At 42.3% G+C, this 23,474-nt stretch overlaps 1 protein-coding gene across 2 annotated transcripts in view; it reads right to left on the bottom strand.

Moving 5' to 3' along the window:
- The window catches only part of tgfbrap1 (transforming growth factor, beta receptor associated protein 1), a 72,129-nt gene that overhangs the window by 26,608 nt on the left and 22,047 nt on the right, over positions 1 to 23,474 (bottom strand). For both annotated transcript variants that reach the window (XM_084309034.1, XM_084309033.1), the window contains exons 3-5: positions 13,878 to 14,072; positions 4,366 to 4,520; positions 1,603 to 1,685 (exon numbers count right to left, since the gene is read on the bottom strand). In XM_084309034.1, the coding sequence (XP_084165160.1) occupies positions 1,603 to 1,685; positions 4,366 to 4,520; positions 13,878 to 14,072 (433 nt within the window). The remainder of the gene's footprint in view (positions 1 to 1,602; positions 1,686 to 4,365; positions 4,521 to 13,877; positions 14,073 to 23,474) is intronic.

Raw genomic sequence — 23,474 nt, 5'->3', positions numbered from 1 at the left:
AGAGAATAGAGGATTTGATTGTCTGTATATACCTGCATAATCCTTCTATATACCTACTTATTACATGGCGTTTTCACATTCGCCGAAATGCTTGATTGTGATTGGTCAATAGCCCCCGACAGCGGTGAATTCTTTTTCGATAACAGACCGCTGCCATGGGCAACGCGCAATAATCACCGGTGATTATTGGCAATAATGACCGGTGTGCGCAGCTGGAGCAATCAAGCCCACTGACACACACTGCATCAGTGCAATCAGTCCACACACCTGCCGGCTGCCGGCGATGATAATAATCACTTTATTTATGATTTATGACGGAGCCACAGAACAACTGCGTCTGCATTTGATCTCGTCTTGTCGATGGTGTAAAATGAATTAGGTATATTGTTAGTAAGTTAGCCATGTAATAAGCGGGATAATGTATAGCTATACTCGGTCATTGTCGCAAAATAATTGACCTTCACTGACGTTTAGAACACCTTGGCGAGGCGCCTCGGTATTCTAAACTCTGTGTCGGTCAATTATTTTGCGACAATGACCTCGTAGCTATACATTATCCCTTACTTATATACCTGCATATAATAAAGCATTAAATCACGCACAGGAGTGCGTTACTCATTAGATCACGCCTAGGGGTGGTTGTTAGCCCCGATGTGCAGCGGAGGGGCGTTAAGACCCCCCCTAGGCGTGATCTAATGAGTAAAACACACGACTTCAAGTGATTTAATGCTTTTATACAATGGCCCAATTCATCCAACCTTATTGCTATACAATAAACACACAGTTGAAGCATAATGGAGATTTATTCACAAAACCATCCACAGAGAAAGTAGATCCAATAGTAGATCCAATGGACCAAAAAATAAATTTGGCAATTTCTTTTCTTCTTTTTTTTAAGTCTGCGATTTTTCTTTAGTTTCACAATGGGTCACATGACAAACCAATTACATAATCCAACATATGTGTAACGAACTAACATATTCCAGTTGACTATCTTTTTTGGAGGATTCGTTCAAAAGATATTCATACTTCCATTTGTCCATCTATGGCGGATACATAAAAAAAGAAAGAAAAAAATATGTATTCGGTTGTGTGAGGGATCTGGGGTCACGTGGAGTGTGTTATACGTTATAACAACGTCTAACTTGACTCAGCCAATCAGAATCAAGATATTTGCATGCCATTGTATAAATGCATACACGGTAATCCTTTTTACATATCTGTAGATACTATATCTGTATTCAGGCATTCGTATATTGTACATATCCCTTACCTACTCTTTACTAGTTACACTGCTGGCCAGTATGACTTACTACCAGTGTCTTTATACCCGTTTCACTGTACATATTAATACTATAACTCTGTACATGCATCCGATTAGCACCATTACTCAGTAGTACCAATTGATATATTCTATATCCAGTTTAATCACCTGTACATTGTATATTACTATTGCACTTTACTGTTACTGTTACTCTTGTTGGATGCCAATGACAATACATTTGAATCTAATCTAATCTAAAAAGAAGAGGAGAGAAGAGAATAATCTAACAAAGGCCTCACTTTAGATGCAGTTAAACATACACCATTGCAGACCTTTACCTGAAATGTTCTTTTGCTTCTAGGAACTGAAGTTGTCCAAACTGTATGAAGCCCGCCTGCTGGAGGATCCTTTTGTGCAAAATCTGAAAGCAAGACAAACGACAAACTCACCAGATAGTCATTCTCTTTCTTATATTTCATCACAGACAATCTAATCGGGGCGGCTTTGGCTCAGGGGTAGAGCGGGTCGTCCAATGATCGAAGGGTTGGTGGTTCGAATCCCGCTCAAGCCCATGTCCATCCCATCGCCGTTGTGTCCTTGGGCAAGACACTTAACCTACTTGCCTATGAATGTGTATGCATGTGAATGAATGTTGGTGGTGGTCGGAGGGGCCGTAGGCGATGATTATTCGCCACGCTTCCGTGAGTCTGCCTCAGGGCAGCTCTGGCTGCAATTGTAGCTTACCACCACCGGTATGACTGTGTATGAACGAATAATGGACTCTGAAGCGCTCTGGGTGTCATGAAGAGCGCTATATAAATCCAAGCCATTATTATTATTAATCTCTCCAAGTCTCTCTTCAGCAAGTTAATACAGGTCTCGGAGGTCCTTTGAAGTACTTTTGCTGAAAGTACCACTCAAATTATGCATTCTAGCAACCTCTATATCCCTTTGTTTCAGTCCCGTTCTCAACAGGCTGTTTCTGTGTCTAAATGATCTAATCTGATCTTAGAAATTAAGTAGTACGGCGGCTAAGTGGCGCAGTGGGCAAGGCGCTCGCCACTAACACAGGAGACGCTGGGTTCAAGCCCAGCTCTCGGCGTTGCTTCCGGCTTGGCTGGTCGTTCATACTAATACAATTGGCAGTATTAGGGGGTGGGAAAGCTGGTGGGTGGGGATCGGACGTTGTGGACGGCGACTCCTACAGGTCGGTTGGTGCGCCTGTACAGCAGAATCAGGAAGCAACAGGGGCAGTGTGAGCCTCCCACGCGTTACTCCTCGCCGCTGAGAGATCGCACTGTTCAGGTGAAAAGATGCGACAGCTGCCTCCTCGTGTACCGGAGGGGACACGTGATGCAAGGCTTGGTCCACATTGCAGCCGACCAGTGGGAGGCATGGTCTAACAACGTTCGAGACAGGGGAGGGTAGAATTGGATAATACGAAATTGGGATGGGAGAAAAATAGAAAAATGGGGAGAAAAAGTAGATTAAAAAAAAGAAATTAAGTAGTACTGGGTGTTAAGCATAACAGTATCTAAGTTAATTTACTTCTGACCATTATAGTCAAAGTATTTTCCTATGAACTGAAACTCCCATAAGGCCAACAGCTGCAAAAATGAATGTCAATGATGTTATCAGACGTTGATATCAGGAGCTATCTGTAGCTACTGCTAGCCAGCTAGATAACGTTAGACAACGCCTCATGTATTAAACTAGTGAATAGTTTACTGGGCCATTTTGTTTAAACAGTAACGTTAGCCAACTGAATGATAGCTAGTTAGCCAACAGCTGCGAAAACGAATGGCAATGATGATATCAGACATTGATATCAGGCGCTATCAGTAGCTAGCGAGCTAGATAACGTTAGACAACGCCTCATGTATTAAACTAGTGAATAGTTTACTGGGCCATTTTGTTTAAACAGTAACGCTAGCTAGGTACATTAACATATACATTATAACATTGTTTAATGCTTCAGTTATGTTGAAAGAGGAGCTCATGCACTCGACTCTTGCTGGAGGGTTTGTTGACACGACGGGTCTGTGAGGGGGAGGGGCAAGGCGTGCACTGCAGCAGCAGCGTGTGTGTGCTTGAGAGAAGACAGCGAGCGAGAACTCCGCTGAGAATTGGATCATGTTTTTCGCGCGTGTCATCGATCGGTTTTCGCAATCGGCGAAAGCATTATCGGAATTCACCAATCTCATTTATACTGAATATCGGCCAATACCGATCACTGGCCGATCGATCGGGACATCCCTACGTCGTCATGTAAAATAGTTGGTGAATGTGAGAGGGACAGAGAGAGACCAGGACAAGGCACAAGTGTGTGTGTATGAGGTAGGAGGGAAGAGAGAGGTGTGTGTGTGTGTGTGTGTGTGTGTGTGTGTGTGTGTGTGTGTGTGTGTGTGTGTGTGTTACTGTAGGGAGACAGAGGGTGTTACATGCAGGCCCGCTTGTGTGTGTAGCCAACATATAATTCTTGATATGAGGCAATTCTAAAAAATATATAGCCTTTAACATTTATTATTTTTATGGACTCATATCTTGAGAATTTCCCACAAATAAAACAGAAAATATTGTAAATTACATAGCTGTCCGTACAAGCTAGTCAGTGGCGACAGTGGCTCAGGAGGTAGAGCAGTCGTCTGGTAATCCAGAGGTTCCCGGTTTGATTCCAACTCCTCCCAGGCAGCCTGTTGAAGTGTCCTTGAGCAAGACACTTAAGCCCTTAACCCGATGAGCAGGTTGGCACCTTGCATGGTTGCCTCCGCCATCGGTGTGTGAATGTGTGAGTGAATGGGTAAAATGTGAGGAACAAACTGTAAAGCACTTTGGATAAAAGTGCTATATAAATGCAGCCATTTACAATTTACAAGCTGACTGAGGACAACTGAAATATACTTTGTGTGTCAGCTTTCACAGACAGGAGCTTGACCCTATTGATTTTGCATTAGTTTGTGGCTAGCGCCTAACTAGCCAGAGTTAGCATGAGGAACATCGTGGGTTATACTGAAAAAAGACTAGAGCTAGGGTTCAAAAAGTCCAAACTAACAAGACTTCTCCAACACAGGCACACACACACAGACAGCCCACTTGGTTACCTGGTATTTGTCTTTGGGAATGTTTCTCTGTGCTCCCTCCGTGAGGGTGAGGGCCTCCTCCACTCTGTGACTGGCCAGCAGGTCCTGGATCTGTCTCTCCATAGGCAGGGGCACCAGTACATACACCGCCTTTGTGGAAGCCAGCACCACCTTCCCTGCAACACAGACAGACGGGACTACGTCACCTCCATGTGTCTCTACACACTGAGCCTGTTAGCCAGACAGTCCTGCACCGGGGGGGGGGCTATGATAATCTCAGATCCAGTCACCGATTCAAATTCCATTACAATATGCATTCACGGGGAGATTGTGGCGATTGTTGATAAATTGTAGCACAATCCACTTAATATCTAACTTTCACCATAGCTGGCTGCTGGGCAAACAGACTACTGATTGAAAGACTCTAAATCATCACATAAGCATACACAAACAGCACCTTGCACAACACACAAGCACACTGCTGCTACTTTAACCCTTCCCTTTTATTCCTCTACTTTAAAAGGGTTCAACTGGAGCACCAGCAGCTTGAAACATAGCCACAGAAAAGCAAAGTAAAACATATTCTTATGTGTATATTGTGAATCATGAAAATGTGATACAAGATATTGTCGTCTGACATTCTGGCCATATCTCCACCCATCCTGTACACATCAGTAGAAACCTGCATCTTTCATCTCAAATTCATTAAAGCTTTAGTGAGATAAAGGATAATATTACAACCTTTTTGACTCTTGTTTTAAAACAATCGGATGCACTTTGCATTTTATTTGTTTTAATCAATGGTATGCCTTTAGGCTAGATGCACACTTGTTTAAATAATTAGCCAGTTACCCAGGTTACCATTTGGTGTAAATCTTTGGTAATGGCCTGCACTAGTGCTGGAGAGCTATGACATAGGACGTTCAACCAGTTTTCTAAATGTGTGTGTGAGACAGCCAGATTAAGGCCTAATATGGTCAGAATCTTGTACTCTGTCTGAATGTGTCATATGTGTCATATTGTAAATAAAATACCCAACTCAAAATTACCTCAGTATAATGCAAATATTGGTTAACTTTATTGGAGAAATGGGCGGGTACGTGGCGCAGTGGGCAAGGCGCTCGCAACGAATGCTGGAGACTGGGCTCGAACAGGATGCCTCCTGTTCCGAGCCCCGCTCTCCACATTGCTTTCAGTATAGCTGGTCGTCCACAGTAATACACATTGGCCGTATTACGGGGAGGGAAACTGAAGGGTGGGGATCGGGCGTTGTGGACAGCGACTCCTACAGGTCGGTTGGTGCGCCTGCGCAGTAGAATCAAGAAGCGACGGGGGCGGGGCCCCTCCAAAGCCCAGACCCCCGACGCTGAAAGATCGAGCCGCGCAGGTGAAAAGATGCGACGGCTGTTACCTCGAGTATCGGAGGGGAAGTTTCAAGTTTCAAGTTTCTTTAATAGTTGTCATACAGAAGTACAGAATACTTTTATACAAAATGCTTCTTACTGTTGCGCTCCAGAGACTGTGCAAGACAAGATAAGTATGAAATAAAATAACATAGTATAGCATGTAAATTAGAAGTAAAAAAAAATGAGGTCACAGTGTTCAGTATAGACATATGTACAATGTTCGATGCAGAATAGACGTAACTGAGTTACCATATAATATACAATACTGTGCAGTGTACTAATATACAATACTATATAGTGCAAGGCAGAAATGGGATGAGGTGCAATTTAGGTACAATTTACAGTAGGTGTACGAGTTGTAGTGCAAATCCTTTATCAATAAATATAAAGTGTGTTTGTGTGATCTAAAGTGTGGAGTGGGTGCTGCAGTGTGTTGTTTGTTTAAGTGAGTGTGTGCGTGTGGGTGTGTGTGCTGTGTGCATTTGATGGTTGTTGCATAGTGTTTATTGTTCGTTTAGCAGCCTGATGGCCTGGGGATAGAAGCTTCTTCTGAGTCTTTCCCTGCTCGCCTTAAGACTCCGGTATCGCTTGCCTGACCGCAGCAGTTCAAAGAGGCAGTTGTTCGGGTGGCTCGAGTCCTTAATAATTCTCTTAGCCTTCCCCTTGCACCGCTTGTTGTAAATGTTCTGGAGGGTGGGAAGCCCCCCTCCAATTGTGCGTTCGGCTGAACGTGTCACTCTTTGTAGTCTGCTACGGTCTTGTGCAGTGCTATTCCCAAACCAGGAGGTGATGTTGCCAGTCAGGATGCTCTCTATTGTACATGAGTAGAAGTTCCTAAGGATCTTCTGACTGACTTGGAACTTCCTTAGGCGCCTGACTCGTGCTATGTATGACTTAGTCCACATTGCAGCCGGCTTGTGGGAGGCAAGAAACAACGTTCGAAGACAGGGGAGGGTTGAATTGGACGATATGAAAATTGGGATGGAAGAAAAATTGAAAATGGGAGAAAAAGTGGATAAAAAAAAAAAACTTTATTGGAGAAATGAATTGCAACTTTAAAACCCAGAACACATACTGGATCAGTTTAGTCTCTCTGTAGCTCTCACCTCCATAGCCATGAAGTGCTTTGAGAAGCTAGTAAAGGGCTACATCTGCTCCTCCCTCCCCATCAACCTGGACCCCCTGCAATTTGCATACCGCCCCAACAGGTCCACGGAGGACGCCATAGCCCATGTGCTGCACACAGCAGCATCACACCTGGACAAGAGGCAGGGGAACTATGTGAGAATGCTGTTCAGACTACAGCTCAGCATTCAATACCATAGTCCCCTCCAAACTCATAGCCAAGCTCAGGGACCTGGGCTTGAACTATGACCTCTGCCAGTGGGTCTTGGACTTCCTGACGGGCAGACCCCAGGTGGTGAGAGCAGGCAACTGCACCTCCTCATCCATCACTCTCAACATAGGGGCCCCCCAGGGCTGTGTTCTGAGTAGGGATGGGTACCTTTCACATTTGAACCGATACCGGTACCCAACGGTACCTTTTTTCGGTACTTTAGTCTCAAGAAATTAAATTTACCTACCTCAGTCGTAAAAAGAAAAAATCCAAACTTCAAATAACTACAATTTCGACAGTTTTCGGCTTGTCATTGCTCCGACTGCTTTGTTGTTGAATAAAGTCAAATCCTAGGTAAGCATATATTGTGTGTGTGAACGTTGACATGAAAAGAAAAAAGTTAAAAAAAAAGTTAAAAAAAAAGTTAAAAAATAAAAATATATTTTTTTTGGTTTCTCACTTGATTCGATACTCGGTAGTACCGACGTGTTTCGGTTCGGTACCCCAAAAGTACCGAATTCGGTACCCATCCCTAGTTCTGAGTCCCCTCCTCTACTCCCTGTACACACATGACTGTGTGGCACAGCGGAACAACAACACAATCATCAAATTTGCTGACGACACAGTCGTGGTGGGCCTGATCTCTGCAAACGACGAGAGGGCCTACCTGGAGGAGGTCAAGGTTCTAGCGGGATGGTGTCAAGAGAACAGCCTCTCCCTGAACGTCAGCAAAACAAAGGAGATGATTGTGGACTTTAGGAGGTCGGGGGTCAGGGACTACAGCCCCCTCAGCATCGACGGGGCACCGGTTGAGAGAGTGAACAGTTTTAAGTACCTCGGAGTCCACTAGGGGTGCACCGATGTATCGGTCGGGTATCGGTATCGGCCGATAAGTGCCTTGTTGACTGCAATCGGCCTATCGGCCGATAAGCTCGAATGTATCGATGGCAGTAGCCGATAAATATCCATCAATTTGTGTCGCGCCAAAAGGCAAAAAAAAGTTCAGTCGCGTCGCGACCTGCACAACGCCGCCCCCGGCCCACACACACACAAGCTACTGCATCAAAGTTACTACTTATGATTAACAAATGCATTAGTTTTGTGGCATTAACGTTATATAGTTAGTGTTACACGTTCAATAACATCAGCATATTATTTACCCGAACATAGCAAGCATTACTCGTTCATACTAGCTCAGTTCCTTCCGTTGCTCATAGAGCCCTGAGTTTTACCCATTCTGCAATCTGTTAATAAAGTTTTCAATCAGACACATGTATAGAAAGGCTTTGTTTTATTATAACATTCGTTGCAGTAAAATCATTATGCCTCGTTTAGTCATCCTGCGGAGCTAAAAGCTAAACGTCGGCCGCGCCGCCGCGGGGATCTAACGTTGTTGTTGTCAAAATCAATGGCGGACAAAAGCGGAAGTAAAAAATGTATACTCGCTTGCCGATTGGTGGTAACAGCAGAGGCGGGTGCAAGCGGTGTGTGACGTAATTGGCAGAATCGACTGTCAATCAATTTCATTGGTTGAGAGCTCTGATTGAGACAATAGTATCCAGCTGCAGCCCGGTAGACCATACTGGGAGAACTAGTATCTAGCTGCAGCCCGGCAGACCATACTGGGAGAGAGATAGTGCTATTTCTTGATGTTTCCTTTTTTTAAGTAAGTAAAGAGGCCGATGTTCATATCGGTGAGCACAATTTGTAACACAAATATACAGTAGTTTCATAAAAATACAAAAGAATAAAAAATTACAAAGAAATAAAAAATAAAAATAAATATAAAAAAACAAAAATGTTGCCACAAATATCGGTATCGGCCGATTGTGTTAGTTGAACAATCGGTATCTGTGGCAAATTTTCACATCGGTGCATCCCTAGAGTCCACATATCCGAGGACTTCGACATGGACCACACACATTGACAGTGTCGTGAAGAAGGCACGGCAACGCCTCTACTTCCTCAGGCACCTAAGGAAGTTCCAAGTCAGTCAGAAGATCCTTAAGAACTTCTACTCATGCACAATAGAGAGCATCCTGACTGGCAATATCACCTCCTGGTTTGGGAATAGCACCGCAGAAGACCGTAGCAGACTACAGAACGCACAATTGGAGGGGGGCTTCCCACTCTCCAGGACATGTACAACAAGCGGTGCATGGGTAAGGCTAAGAGAATTATCAAAGACTCCAGCCACCCAAAAAACGGCCTCTTTGAACTGCTGCGGTCAAGCAAGTGATACCGGAGTCTCATGGCAAGCACAGAGAGACTCAGAAGAAGCTTCTATCCCCAGGCCGTCAGGATGCTCAATGAACAATAAGGTCGCTTTCACATATAGTTTTGGTGGACTCGGTGCGGTTCTGGGGGTGAAGTTGCAACATTGTTGCATTCTTCATTTGGTTCGCCTGCGTTCACATAGAGAAATCTGTGAGGCGGACCGAGACCTTCTGAACAATGTCACGCGGTCGAAAAGGGCGCTTGTCTATTGGACAGTGGAAATGTGTGTGTGGCTGCAAGCCCGTGTGTGCGCGCGCGTGTGTGTGTGTCTGTGTGTGAACTGTCTGCGAGCCCTCCAGATCAGCGGAGCGAGTTTTGACATGGCATTGATCCATTGTTCTATTGAAGCACATTACCACCATCCTCTCGCTAAACAACTTGTAGACCAATAATAATAATATAATAATAATAATAGTATTGACGTGGCATTGATCCATTATTAATGCTGTGCGCCTCGGTAATAATAAGCCGCGTTTTTCTTCCTTCTTCCCAAGATGCACAGTTAGATATATAGATAGATAGATAGATAGATAGATAGATAGATAGATAGATAGATAGATAGATAGATAGATAGATAGATAGATAGATAGATAGATAGATAGATAGATTAGATTAGATGCAGTGTGCTTGTTTTGCAGTGAGTGCTGCAGTGGTAATAATAATCACTTCCTATATTTGGTTCGCGTTTGGTCCGCTGAAGCCGAACCGAGACCTACGTTTTCAGGCGGACTAGAGTTCGCCTGCTTGGTCCGCGGACCGAGTTCGACGCGCATTCACACAGACCCGAAAAACCGGACTATCGAATTCTGGTCCGAAAGTCCGGACCAAACAGCCCCTGTGTGAAAGCGACCTAACACTATGTAACAACTATCAAATGCACTCACAGCACACACATCCACACGCACACACTCACTTTAAACAAACAACTCACTGCAGCACCCACTTTAGAACACCTAAACACACTTTATATTTATTGGTAAAGAATTTGCACTACAACCCATACCTCATTACACCTTACTGTAAATTGTACCTAAATTGTACCTCATCCCATTTCTGCTTTGCACTGTATAGTATTGTATTGTAACTCAGTTACTTCTACTCTGCATTGTACATTGTATATATGTATATACTGAACACTTTTGTCTACGTACTTTACTTCTATTTTATACTTGCTATACTTATTTTATACTAATCTATTTTTTTCTAGCACAGTCTCTGGAGCGTAACAGAAAGAAGCATGTTGTATAAAAGTATTCTGTACTTCTGTATGACAACTAATAAAGAAACTTGAACTTGAGTTCCATGACAAGGTAGAAACAACTATAAGAAAATACATCACTGCCTACAAGATACAACCACAACCATCTAGATCAGTGTTTCTCAACTGGTGGGTCGCGACCCAAAAGTGGGTCGCGGGGCCATTTTGAGTGGGTCGCGGATGTGTGTGTAAAGAAAAAAAAAAAAAGGTAAAAAAAGATTTTTTTTTTTTTTTTTACTTTTTTTTTTTCACTACCTATCTTTGTGAAAGTGGCTTCTCAGCTCTGGTCCAGCTGAAGACAAAGCGAAGGAACAGATTGGACATTGAGCATGACCTCAGAGTTGCTTTGTCTACCATCACCCCAGACTTTGAGACTCTTGTCAGGAGCAAACATCATCCCCAGTTATCCCATTAGTTCCCTGCATGTTAAGCTAAGAATTCTGCTAAGAAGGATATATTATTTATTATTATTATTATTATTATTATTATTTTATTTCATTGTGTTTTTAGCCCTTAGTTGCACTTTTGTTGCAACCCCAGTTATCCCATTAGTTCCCCCAAACGTAGGTCTGTTATGTTAAGCTAAGAAATCTGCTAAGAAGCATATTATTTATTATTATTTTATTTCATTGGGTTTTTAGCCCTAGTTGCACTTTTATTGCAATCCCAGTTATCCCATTAGTTCCCCCAAACTTAGGTCTGTTATGTTAAGCTAAGAAGTCTGCTAAGAAGCATAATTATTTATTATTATTATTATTTAATTTCATTGGGTTTTTAGCCCTAGTTGCACTTTTGTTGCAACCCCAGTTATCCCATTAGTTCCCCCAAACTTAGGTCTGTTATGTTAAGCTAAGAAATCTGCTAAGAAGCATATTATTTATTATTATTTTATTTCATTGGGTTTTAGCCCTAGTTGCACTTTTGTTGCAAACTCAGTTATCCCATTAGTTCCCCCAAATTTAGGTCTGTTATGTTAAGCTAAGAAATCTGCTAAGAAGCATATATTATTTATTATTCTTTTATTTCATTGGGTTTTTAGCAATAGTTGCACTTTTGTTGCACTTTTTTGTGTTTATTTCATGTTTTGAAAGATTGCGTATTACTGCAAATATATTTTTTTACATAAATCATAGTGGTTCAAAATTTTGGGTCGCGACTTAATGACTAAGGAAAATGTTGGGTCCCGAGGCTAGACCAGTTGAGAACCACTGATCTAGATTACCTTGGATAGACTCTAAAATAATGCAACTACTGAAACAGAAGGCTCTCTCCCATAAAGTATACAGGTCCTCAAAAACAGAGGATAATAAAACACATTTTATAAAGATCAGAAATAAATGTGCTACCAAAATACGCAAAGCTTTGTGGCAGACACTAAAAGTCATTACAGGTGAAAATCTAAAGAACAATTATGTAACTATCAAAATGTCTTTACAAGGCACGCTCATCAGTGAACCTGAAAGGATCGCAAATGCTTTTAATGATTATTTGATTCTGTCTGTAAAGGAACTAGCATCGGATTTAGTTACTCCCACATATCTCCCCCCTGACGTCTATCTCACCAGTTCTCTTTCTCTGAGATTACACAGAGTGAGCTGTCCAATATCTTAAACTAAAAATAATTCTCAAGCCTACGATATTCATGGCTTAAATGTCTTTCTATAAGACTATTCCAGTTTTATGCCGCTCTTTCTTCACCTGACCAATCTCTGCATCAGGCTCTCTGTTTTTCCCCTCCGTTTGGAAAACTGCCCAAATCATCCCCATTCATAAATCCGACGATCCCACTCGTGTCAAACTACAGACCAATATCCATACTCCCAATCATATATTAAATACCCGTTCAACTATGTCTGCATTATTATTATTTACTGAACAAATTCGTTACCGCACTTAACAAAGATCATATCACAGGAGCCATTTTTATTGATTTCCGTAAAGCCTTTGATACAGTGAATCACCAGATTCTCTTAAATAAAATGAGGTCTTTTCAACTTTCCTCCTCTGTGTTAAAGATGATTTCCTCATACCTATCCAATGGGTCCCAAGTGGTAAAGGACCCCAGGGTAGCATGTTTGGTCCCTTACTCTTTATTTTATATAAACCAAACCCTGATGTTATAAATGCAAAACTATCTTCTGATCTTCACCTTCTCCACAACTGGCTGCAATCTAATCATCTAACTGTTAACAGTTAGATGGCCGCCACAGTCTAGGTAATTAATGGGAAACCCTGGGGGAGATAGAGTGTGCCAGCCAGTATGAGGAGTAAGGTATAAACAACACAACGCAGACTTCACAGGAACACAGACAGATTACTGGCTGATAACACAAATGATCCAACAGTAGGGGGCGGCTGATTGGCGCAGTGGGCAAGGCGCTCGCCACTAACGCAGGAGACGCTGGGTTCGAGCCCAGCTCTCAGCGTTGCTACCGGCTGGCCGGTCGTTCATACTAACACAATTGGCAAGTGTTAGAGGGTGGGAAAGCCGGTGGGTGGGGATTGGACGTTGTGGACAGCGACTCCTACAGGTCTGTTTGGTGGCGCCGGTGCGGCGGAAGCAGGAAGTAGCGGGGGCAGCGTGAGCCTCCCACGCGTTACTCCTCGCCACTGAGAGTTCGAGCTGCTGCGGTGAAAAGATGCGACAGGCTGCCTCCTCGTGTACCGGAGGGGACACGTGACGCAAGGCTTCGGTCCTCACTACAACCCACAGTGGGAGGCATAGTCTAGCAACATTCAAGACAGGGGAGGGTAGAATTGGATAATACGAAAATTGGGATGGGAGAAAAATAGAAAATGGGGAGAAAAAGTGGATAAAAAAAATAAAATGTATCCAACAGTAGGAACAACCATATAACTATATGAGAATGGTGAATAACACCATGCTAAAACACCAGACATGAAAAACTGAGCATCACGTGTACAAAAAAATCTAAGCAAATGAATAAAGGGAAGATGATTAAACAGAAGGTTTTATAGATACAATACTGAACTCTGCATTAATGGACTATAGGCAAGAAAATATATATATTTCTAATCGATCCTAACATTTTCAAATTGATGCAGTTGAATTGTCCCCTTAGGATCGATGCATTGTTACACCCCGTCTTTACTCTTGGCTACATTTGAAAAAGTATGTCATTGCGGGTCTGGTACCGGACCCATCGGGCTTAAGAGGTTAATACACTGCTCTAGAGAAACAGAATTGAGGGGCAGTGAGAATATGAAGGAAAATTAAATGGATGGATGAAAATACCTTCAAAGTCCTGTAGAATGTGACCGTCTCTGAAGGACAGAGTCTGTTTGAGCTGCTGGTCCAGCATACTGTGGATGGTGACGAAGCCCTCGTCCAGAGCCACTACGTAAGGGAAGCAGACGGCTGCACCCATCACACTCTCTGACCAGTTCACGGGGGCGCGCTGGGAAACCCCTTCCGCGTTGGCGAACATTCCTGTATGTGTGGAAGGGATCAGGGTTAGAGACAGGGACAGTGTTGAGAGTTGTGGAGGAAATGAGGAGAGGGTATATGTTACGGACCCTGTCCTTATGTATATATATTAGGGGTGCACGATATTGATTTTGACCCCGATATCGATACCGATAACTTTCTGCTCCTCAAGGTCGATACCGATACTATATATATATATTTATTGTATTATAATTTTTTTTTTTATGTATATTCCTGTAGTTTTGACCCAACCAGATTTATCATGACATGAGCGTTACTACTATGAACAAAACAAAGCCAAGAGAACAGTTTTGACTTCAAATAAAGTGACTACCGGTATATTTATTTTTCCAAATAAATATAATTTGAGTCAATCACAAAATTCACAATCCGTCAATGTCATTAACAATGTGTTTCCCTGAACAATGAGTGAACTAAAAACCAACAGGTATTGTGCTTTGTCAGCAGATAAAACATTTGACGCTATAGGACAGGAGACTGTTGTGGTCTTGGTGCATGAAACAACTATTACTTGGCATTTATAGGACAGCACGCCTCAAAAAGAATTAAATAAACCAAATAGGGCTTCTGCGGTATTGCTTTTTTCCTTACCGCACAAATTAGTGAAACCATTGAAACCGCCGCGGTAACCGCAATTATGTAATGTTAAAATAATTTTTTCCTAAATAAACTTTTCGAATGCATTTATTTCTGTGGTAGTCTATTCTTTATAGCCTCTAGTCTAACGTTAAATGTCTATCTTTATTACATGGCGTTTTCACATTCGCCGAAATGCTTGATTGTGATTAGTCAATAGCCCCTGAAAGCGGTGAATTATTTTTCGATAACTGACCGCTGCCATGGGCAACGCGCAATAATCACCGGTGATTATTGCTTTTCGCAGCTGGAGCAATCAAGCCCACTGACACACTGCATCAGTGCAATCAGACACACCTGCCGGCTGCCGGCGATAATAATAATCACTTTATTTGGGCTGACAGAGCCACAGAACAACTGCATCTGCATTTGATCTCGTCTCGTCGATGGTGTAAAATGAATTAGGTATATTGTTAGTAAGTTAGCCATGTAATAAGCGGGATAATGTATAGCTATACTCTGTCATTGTCGCAAAATAATTGACCTTCACTGACGTTTAGAACACCTCGGCGAGGCGCCTCAGTATTCTAAACTCTGTGTCGGTCAATTATTTTGCGACAATGACCTCGTAGCTATACATTATCCCTTACATAACGTCATGGAATCGTTTGTTCAACCCAGTGGCCAGCGAATTAACACCAGCTAAAGCAACTGCGCTCAACACACACACACACACACACAATATGGCATATCTACTGCTCCAGAACAGAACCAGAACTGACATGTCCTCGCTAACCGTGACCACTCCGTCTTCTTTCGGGATCAAAACGGCAGCATTTACTGCATCCGAATGCCCTTCGATTGGGTTTCGCTACAAGATCCATGTTTTTAGCAGATTCAAAGCGAAAACTTTCCGTAGCAGCAAAACAAGTTCTGGGGTTCAATCAGAATGTTAACTGCGTAACTGCGAGTGGAAACTTTCGAACACATGGCGTGAAGAAAATAGGCTATACACAACTATTATTATTATTATAAAAAATAAAATAAAAAACAGCCGGTGATGCGGTAATCAGCTTGACTCTGTGGTGGGCGTGACGTGATGGCGATAATGCGGTAACCGCGGCAGCCCTAAAACCAAACAAATCATCTCTGTCAAACGTCTTTAATTTTGCAAACGCCTCGTCAATAGGTACAAGCCGCGCCGGTTCCTTTGCAGCTGGCTTTGGATTCGCAGCAGCTTAGCGTTTAGCTGCTTGCGCGCCGTCGTAGCGGTGGTGATGTTTCAGGTGACTTATTAGGTTGGATGCGTTATAGCTTGTTGCCCCTTTCCCTCCTCGTGGAACTTCTGCATTTGTTACAAATAGCAAGCGAACTGTTTTCCTCTGAAACTTTGAAAACATCCCACACTACCGACGACGCCATGTTTGTTTACAATCTGTGCTGCTTCTGAAAGTTAGGTGGCTACGTCACAGCCAGGCATGAGAAAGGGAGCGCTGGATTTGTGAAAAACTCCCTTCCTAAACCGCACACTATTAGTCGTACCACAGTACTGGCAAAACGGGCCTATAGTCAAAACAAACGCCCTTCATCCCAATCCACCCACACCGGATTTCTTTTAACCAACATTTTTATTATCGGAGCTATCAATAATGTTATCGGGTTTATCGGGATGACGTCATAATTGCTGATCTGCAATCAACCGCGTCACCCCTTCATATGTCCCAGTCTTTGTGTCAGTTCTCTCTCTCCGTCATTTGCTATAGAGCCGTGGCTCTTTGGGGTATGTTTGGTAGAGCTGGTGAAGGCTCTGGTACTTTGTGCTGTTAGTTTGTAGGAAATATCTTTGGTGTTATTCTTTATTGAAAAGCTGTATCTTTAGTGTTGTGTGTTCTGGAGAGCTGTGGCCTTTTTGGCATTCGGTTGGTGTAGAGCTGGTGAAGGCTCTGGTTCTTTGTGCTATTGTTTAGTGAACCACATTGTATCTTTTGGTGTTCCTCGTTATTGCACATTTCTGTTTAACCCTAACCCTTTCTATATTTGTTCCCTTGTCACCGAGCCTATGGTGATTCCTTTTCTTTGTATTAATCTTTTGTTTCGTAGACAGGGACATTGAGGACAGGAAGATACCCTGGGTCTACATTTTGCATCACGTAGGTGACCTGATGTTAAAGACACCAGCTTTAGAGTGAGCACCACCACCTGTACTTTTGGGCATTCAGCGCCTGTAAGGGGGGGTGGGTTTTCATTTCCTTTTGTATTTCATTTGGTGCCACTAGGTAGTCCTCCTTGCTCTGTGTTGCTGTTTTTTTGTTGTTGTGTAAAATAAATACTATTATTTTGCAAATCATTTCATGGTTTTAGTGTCACTGCATCCTCACCTACCCTGTCTGTGGCCTTGTGTTGCGTCCCCTTACTGGGAAGAGAAGAGGTATGATGTAATCATAGCAGGCAAGTCAGGAGAACATCCACACAAAGGGCTGTACAGTGCGACGAGATGGTCGCGAATTGCCCCTTTAATTGGCCGTTGCGATTGGTAAATATTATCTGGGGGCGGGCTTGCGAGTAGTGCTTTCAAGCCTTGCATTCGCATTTCACTCCTAAATTATCCAAGGCGTGTGATGACGCCACTCACGCGAGCTGAGCAGTGAGCACTCAGCAGGTATGATCAGCGGGAACAATCGACTGAGCACTCACTCTGATAGACTGGCTGACTGTCTGATTTAGCTATGAAGAAAAGTAAAGTTAGTATTGCTTCATATTTTCGACGCGTTCGACCTCCTATAGTGAGCCGAACTGAACTGAACTCAGACACACGGAGAGAGCTGCGGCGTCTGCTCCTCCTCCCTCCCGCACCCGTGGCTGTTGTAAACACTAGTCTCTAGTGGGACACTGGGACCTCGGTGAGCCTGCCAGCCGGCTAGCTACTGATATCAACAAATCCTCCAGCAAGTATAGTAGTGCATGATAGCTCGTGTTAGCTTACTGTTCAAAACGAAACGTCCCATTAAACTAAATAGTTCAGATAGCTCCTGATATCAATGTCTTATAAGTTATAACACTGAGTCGATGCATATTCGAGCTGAGGGCACGCTGAATATAGTCAATAGGGTCCAGCTGCAGCGCCGGAGAATCCTGGCCGTAGCTGGAGGCTACAGTATAGGGTCCAGCTGCAGCTCCGGAGACTCCTGGCTGTAGCTGGAGGCTACTAGAGTACACACAGACAGTGGAGCTGGTTGCATATAGCGAGCATTTTGACTTGTTGCGTGGTGGCGATGTCTCGCAGATAATACAACTACAAGTATGATTATATAATATATATATTTTATTAAAAAAAATATAAAATATTTTTTCTTCTTTTTTAAATAAAAAACAATCGATATAAATAATGGTAAAATTGTTATTTAAAAATGTGCCCCTAAAAAATATTTTTTGCCCCTAAATTTCTCATTTAGGGGCAAGTGTGCCCCTAGTGAAAAAGCTTAGCGTACAGCCCTGATTTTAAGTGTAGGCCTACTACAAAAACAGCCTATGCGTACAACTTGCACAGCTCCATAACTCTTCAGTTAAAAGTGCTATAGATAAGAAATCTTATGTAGAGTAATATTTTTTTTATTATTATTAAATAATACATCCACAGAGATTTTAGAAAGGTGCAGAATAAAAGTATTGCTTTCTCCCCCAAAATAATATTGATTCATGAATTTATCATTGAATAGAAATGTTGGCGGGACCAAAATTAATGTTGTTTACATATTGCAGACATGCATCTCCTCCCTACTTCCCATTTCCCCCATGTGAAATGCACCCGATTAGATAAATTACATGCTGGTGCGACATCTAGTGGCTGGATGTTATCTATGGCACCTTAACACATTCTGTGCCATAAACAGCTTTTTACGTTTCTGGGCGTCGATCGTTGAGTGCCATAAACGTAAAAAGTAGTTTTTGGATCGTTTGATCTTTTTACTTTGATCCCCGCTTTACAGTTGCCTAGAGCGATCTGCATCATTTAGGCATGTCCCGACACATTGGAACTGCACTCTGATCGACCATCACCAGGTGGCAGTATCGTCCCCTGTCTGAACTGCATGGGGCTCTGGGCTGATAGTCAGCTTCACTTTCAGTTTCTCCTTGCTAGTTTCCCCTCCTTCTCCTGGGACAGAAATTCACAGTCCTCGCCTCGGGATTCCGTTGCATAAGCGTATTTGACCATCGAAATGTGTATAGACATATACACTGGTAATCGCGATGGTGATGCGATCACTTGGAATTATTCTTTTGGAATACCTTCTGGCTAAGTTAAGGTACATTCTATGTCTACTTGACCAAATCTGAAACATGTTTTTCTAACGATCACAATGTTTCAATGGACGAAAAACATGCCCCACTGGTGATCAGGGGAAGATGTGGGAGGTATGTGGGACCTATGGGGGTGCAGATGTAGGTAATCTGTAGGCCAAGTTTACCTAGGATGAGTCTACTTTTTAACTCTGTCTTCTTGCTGGAAGTGCCTTGAGCTGGGTTTAGGTTGCCCTGATAGTAGGGGTGTAAAGGTACACGTATCCGTACCGAACCGTTTCAGTGTGTACCGTACCGTAACGAACGGCTGTGTAGTGTACCGAACGAATACACCGGTAACCACTAACGACCGCCCACCGGGGGCTGTTTTTTTCACAATCTAATATAAGTCAAAAGAAAGACATTTTACAAGTCCATTATTAATTTCAATATAGAATATTTGTTGACAGCCTTACAAGTACAATTAGTTACTACACGCTACATCACCCCTGAGTGGAACATGGAAAGCCAAACTTTCCCCCACTGTACCGAAAACCCGTACCGAACCTTGACTTCAAAACCGAGGTACGTACCGTACCGTGGTTTTTGTGTACCGTTACACCCCTACCTAGGTATAGTGACTGAATTGTGGATAGGCAAATGGGCAACGTGCAGTGTTGCAGGTGAAAAAGGAAACTAGTTTGTTGATAATGGAAAATGTGGGGAATTTTCTTGCTGAATCAAGGCAGCTAACAGCGTTTCACCTGCACTACAGGGCATTTTTAATGTTAATATTAATTGGCTCTTAAAGTGCTTGGGGATGCAGATGCAGTAACCTGTGGGCCACGCTACCTAGAATGCGTCTACTTTTCTTTTGTGGTGATATACTCTGTCCTGCTGGATAGTAACATTGTTCTGTTTTTCAGGGATCAGGAGTGACGAGAAATGATCTGGGAGCCTCCGGCTTGATGCGGCTCATTTCTCGACCACTGTTTCCCTTATTTGTATTTTTATATTGCAGTAGTGTGCTGTTAGAATAATTAGGTTTTTTTTGCCAACAGTATTATTATTTTTGGGTATTATTGTTCTTTGTCTCCTTCTGTTTATGTTCATTTCCCCTTTATCGCCTTGGGGCTATGACATAAAGTCGGGTGCGGGGTGTTATGTGTTTTGTGCTCTGATCAGGCGCTCCTAATGTGATCCGTCGTGTCTAGCTGTAGTTCCCCGTCATGGTGTTGTAGTCCTTATCGTTCTCCCCTCAGCTGTACCCACTTGCAATTAACCCAGGTGTCTTGTCTCGTCATCCCCTCATGTATAAGTATTCTGTCTTCCCTTTCGTCTGGTGCTGATCCTGTCTGTGCAGTCTGTTATTTTGTTTGTCATTTCTGTATATTTCGTTACCCCAAAACCATGGTAATTATTTCATTAAATGTTATTTGTGATTACTTTGGCTGCCGTCTCCTTATTATGTTACATTGACCTGACATCGAGCCTGCTGATTGTCAATGATGACGTAATAGCAAACATAGTGCAATGACCACGGAAACTACTAGAAAGGCTGGCATTCTAAAGGTAAATTAACCAAACAGCGCGGCACTCAAAGTGTTAAGATATTTTGGGAAATACACTTATTTGCCATCTTCGCCAGGGTCAGACAAGATAATAATAACTTAATAAAGTTATTATAGACAAGATATAAATGTAATCACAGTCTGCATCCAGTACAGAGAGAGCTGTGGGGTGCATGGTAGCCTAGCTTAGCACAAGGACAGGAAGCACAAGGACAGGAAGCAGGGGGAATCATTAGCCTAGCTCTGTCAAAGGAGAAGAAATATGCCTTTCAACAACTCAAATAGTCTTTATTTTCCTGTACCTGTGCCCAGGCTGTTTGACCGGCTCCCTTCTTGCCCCGCTCAGCTTCCAAAACCAGCAGTTCCTCCTCTGTAAATTCTGTTTAAAATAGATGCTCCTGGATCTGTCTGTCCAGAAGAAATCACCCTCATCCTTTCTCTTACAACGTTGGCCATGATAAGCAGTTGTTCTTCAATATAATTCAACATTAGCAGTAGGTAGTCACCTTAGTTTTGTGACTAATGGATGAATAAGGCCATGTCCAGACGAAACCGATTTCAGTTGTATCAGTCAAAGTATTTTATCGTATGCATAGGGATGGGTATCGTTAGGATTTTATTTGATACTATTACTCTTATCGATACTGCTTAACGTTTCGGTACTTTATCGATACTCTTATCGGTTCTTTTAGCTTATTATTATTTAAAAAAATTATTTATACATTTATTATTTGAACGGCTTAAGGCTATATCTGTACTTGATGTTTGTTTGTTGTGTTGCATATTTGAAATAAACTTCAATCAAATCAAATAAACCCCCCCCTCTTAAAAACAAAAACCTGTGTTTAACCTAGCCATCTATAAAACATCATGCTAAAACTGTGAAACAAATGTCCTACTCCCCTAAAGAAAGAAATACATAGCAAACATGACTCAGTTATGCAATAGTGCTGCTGCTTTTTATTTGGTTAAAATCCTTTAGTTAAGACTAAAAGACTACAATATGACTACAACGATTTCATGATGGCCTCCTGTCCTCGCATGACGGCTCCCTGTCCATACAATGCACAGAGCATTAACGTTAAATTTTCAACAACAGATTGCTGCTAATTAAACGGAGTAACGTTAACGTTATGTCGAGTTCATACGTGTAGTGTAGTATGAACTCGACATAACGTTAACGTTACTCCGTCTCCATGAAGTGTTTAATTAAGTCCGTCGCAGATGGATGGTACACTGGTAGCTAGCCAACGTTAGCCACAGCTGCAAAAACGAATTTGTGGAAGGGGGACCCTGGTGGAAACAAGACGAAAGTCTTTCTCTGGTCTGCATCCCCTTAACAATTGTATGTATTGAGATGTACTGTACTGTACCCATTCTGCAATCTGTTAATAAACTTTTCAATCAATCAATCAATGAGCTATCAGTAGGGATGGGAATCGAAAAAAACGGTTCCCGTTGGGAGCCGGTTCCTAATTGTCCGATTCCTGGAATCGCATGCCTCCATGACAATCGATTCGTCTTATCGCTGCCAGGCGTTTCCTACAGTTGCGCATAACGTTAGCATGCAGCCATAGAGCAGACCATTTGATTCCTTAACCAGGGGTGTCAAACTCATTTTCACAGAGGGCCACATCAGCATTATGGTTGCCCTCAAAGGGCCAAATACCGTATAAATGTTAATGTAATGTAAAATAAATGTAGCTACACATTTACATATTGTTAAACATGGTGTTTCTGTATTTATTACTTATTCAAGTTATACATATTGCATATTCATTTGCATAAATGTAAAAATATATGTTAGCTTATGTTATTTTAACAAATAATTTTAGTTTATCAGAACCCCATATTACTCCACCAATCAATGATCAAACCATTCAAGTAAATAACAAAGAAGAATATCATCAAATACAAGCTATGACATTAAGTTTGTTCAAAACCTTTTTGTCACAGTCAAGAGGGGCAGAACTAACAACTGTGAGCTGCAAAGAACACGTGGGACAGATGTAGCAGATGTTACAAAAACAAATGGCTGCACACAACCTTGCAGAGGCCATACATCCAACTAATGGAAGATAGTTTAATTAACTTTAATTAACAGATTGCAGAATGGGTACAGTACACTACAGTACAGCTCAATACACACAATTGTTAAGGGGATGCAGACCAGAGAAAGACTTTCGACTTGTTTACATCAGGGTCCCCCATTTTCAATTCGTAATGAAATTGCTATTATGTGTCTGCATGAACACACAACTGTAACTGTACTCAAATAACAAAATAAGGGTTGTCTCAGTTCACAACTATATTGGTCAAGTTTTGGGTGGGACTTGTTTGCGTCCCTACAGCTTCTTATTCAATTGAGCGAGATGCTCGGTTATGTCACACAGCCAGTTTGCATCCGACAGTTCAGACAATATTTCTTCAACCCTTTGTTACCTATTCCGCCTGGATCTTTTTTGTATTTTGGGCTGTAAAATTGTCAAAGAATGTCTGAGGAGTAAGTGCTTTTGGCTTTTTTCCTTTGTTACCTCAGATGTTCAACATACATGCATGTGTAAGAATGTGTAATAACTAAGGCTGTCAAAGTTAAAGCTTTATTAACGCATTAACCCACAATTATTTTAACACTGCTATTTTTTTAACCCAATATTTTTTTTTTTTTTTTACCTGAGCTCTTGGGGGGCCACATCAAATGACGTGGCGGGCCAAATCTGCGGGCCGTGAGTTTGACACCTATGCCTTAAAGGAAAACTCCAACATTTTGGGAAATTAGCTTATTTAACATCTTCCCTGGAGTTAGACAAGAAGATACATACCTTTTTTGTCTCTGTGCGTGCATTTAGCTTAGGGAACAGTCGCTCCGTTAGCATAGCTTAGCTTCATCACTGGAAGTGAGGCGGGGCCGGAGCCTTACAGTGTATAGTTTGATTGATTGATTGAAAAGTTTATTAAC

This window comes from Notolepis coatsorum, assembly GCF_963971535.1.
Source record: "Notolepis coatsorum genome assembly, chromosome: 2".
In the NCBI taxonomy this organism is placed as follows: Eukaryota; Metazoa; Chordata; class Actinopteri; order Aulopiformes; family Paralepididae; genus Notolepis; species Notolepis coatsorum.
Note: the sequence above shows the minus strand (reverse complement) of the source record. Positions and strands in the feature narration are given on the sequence as shown.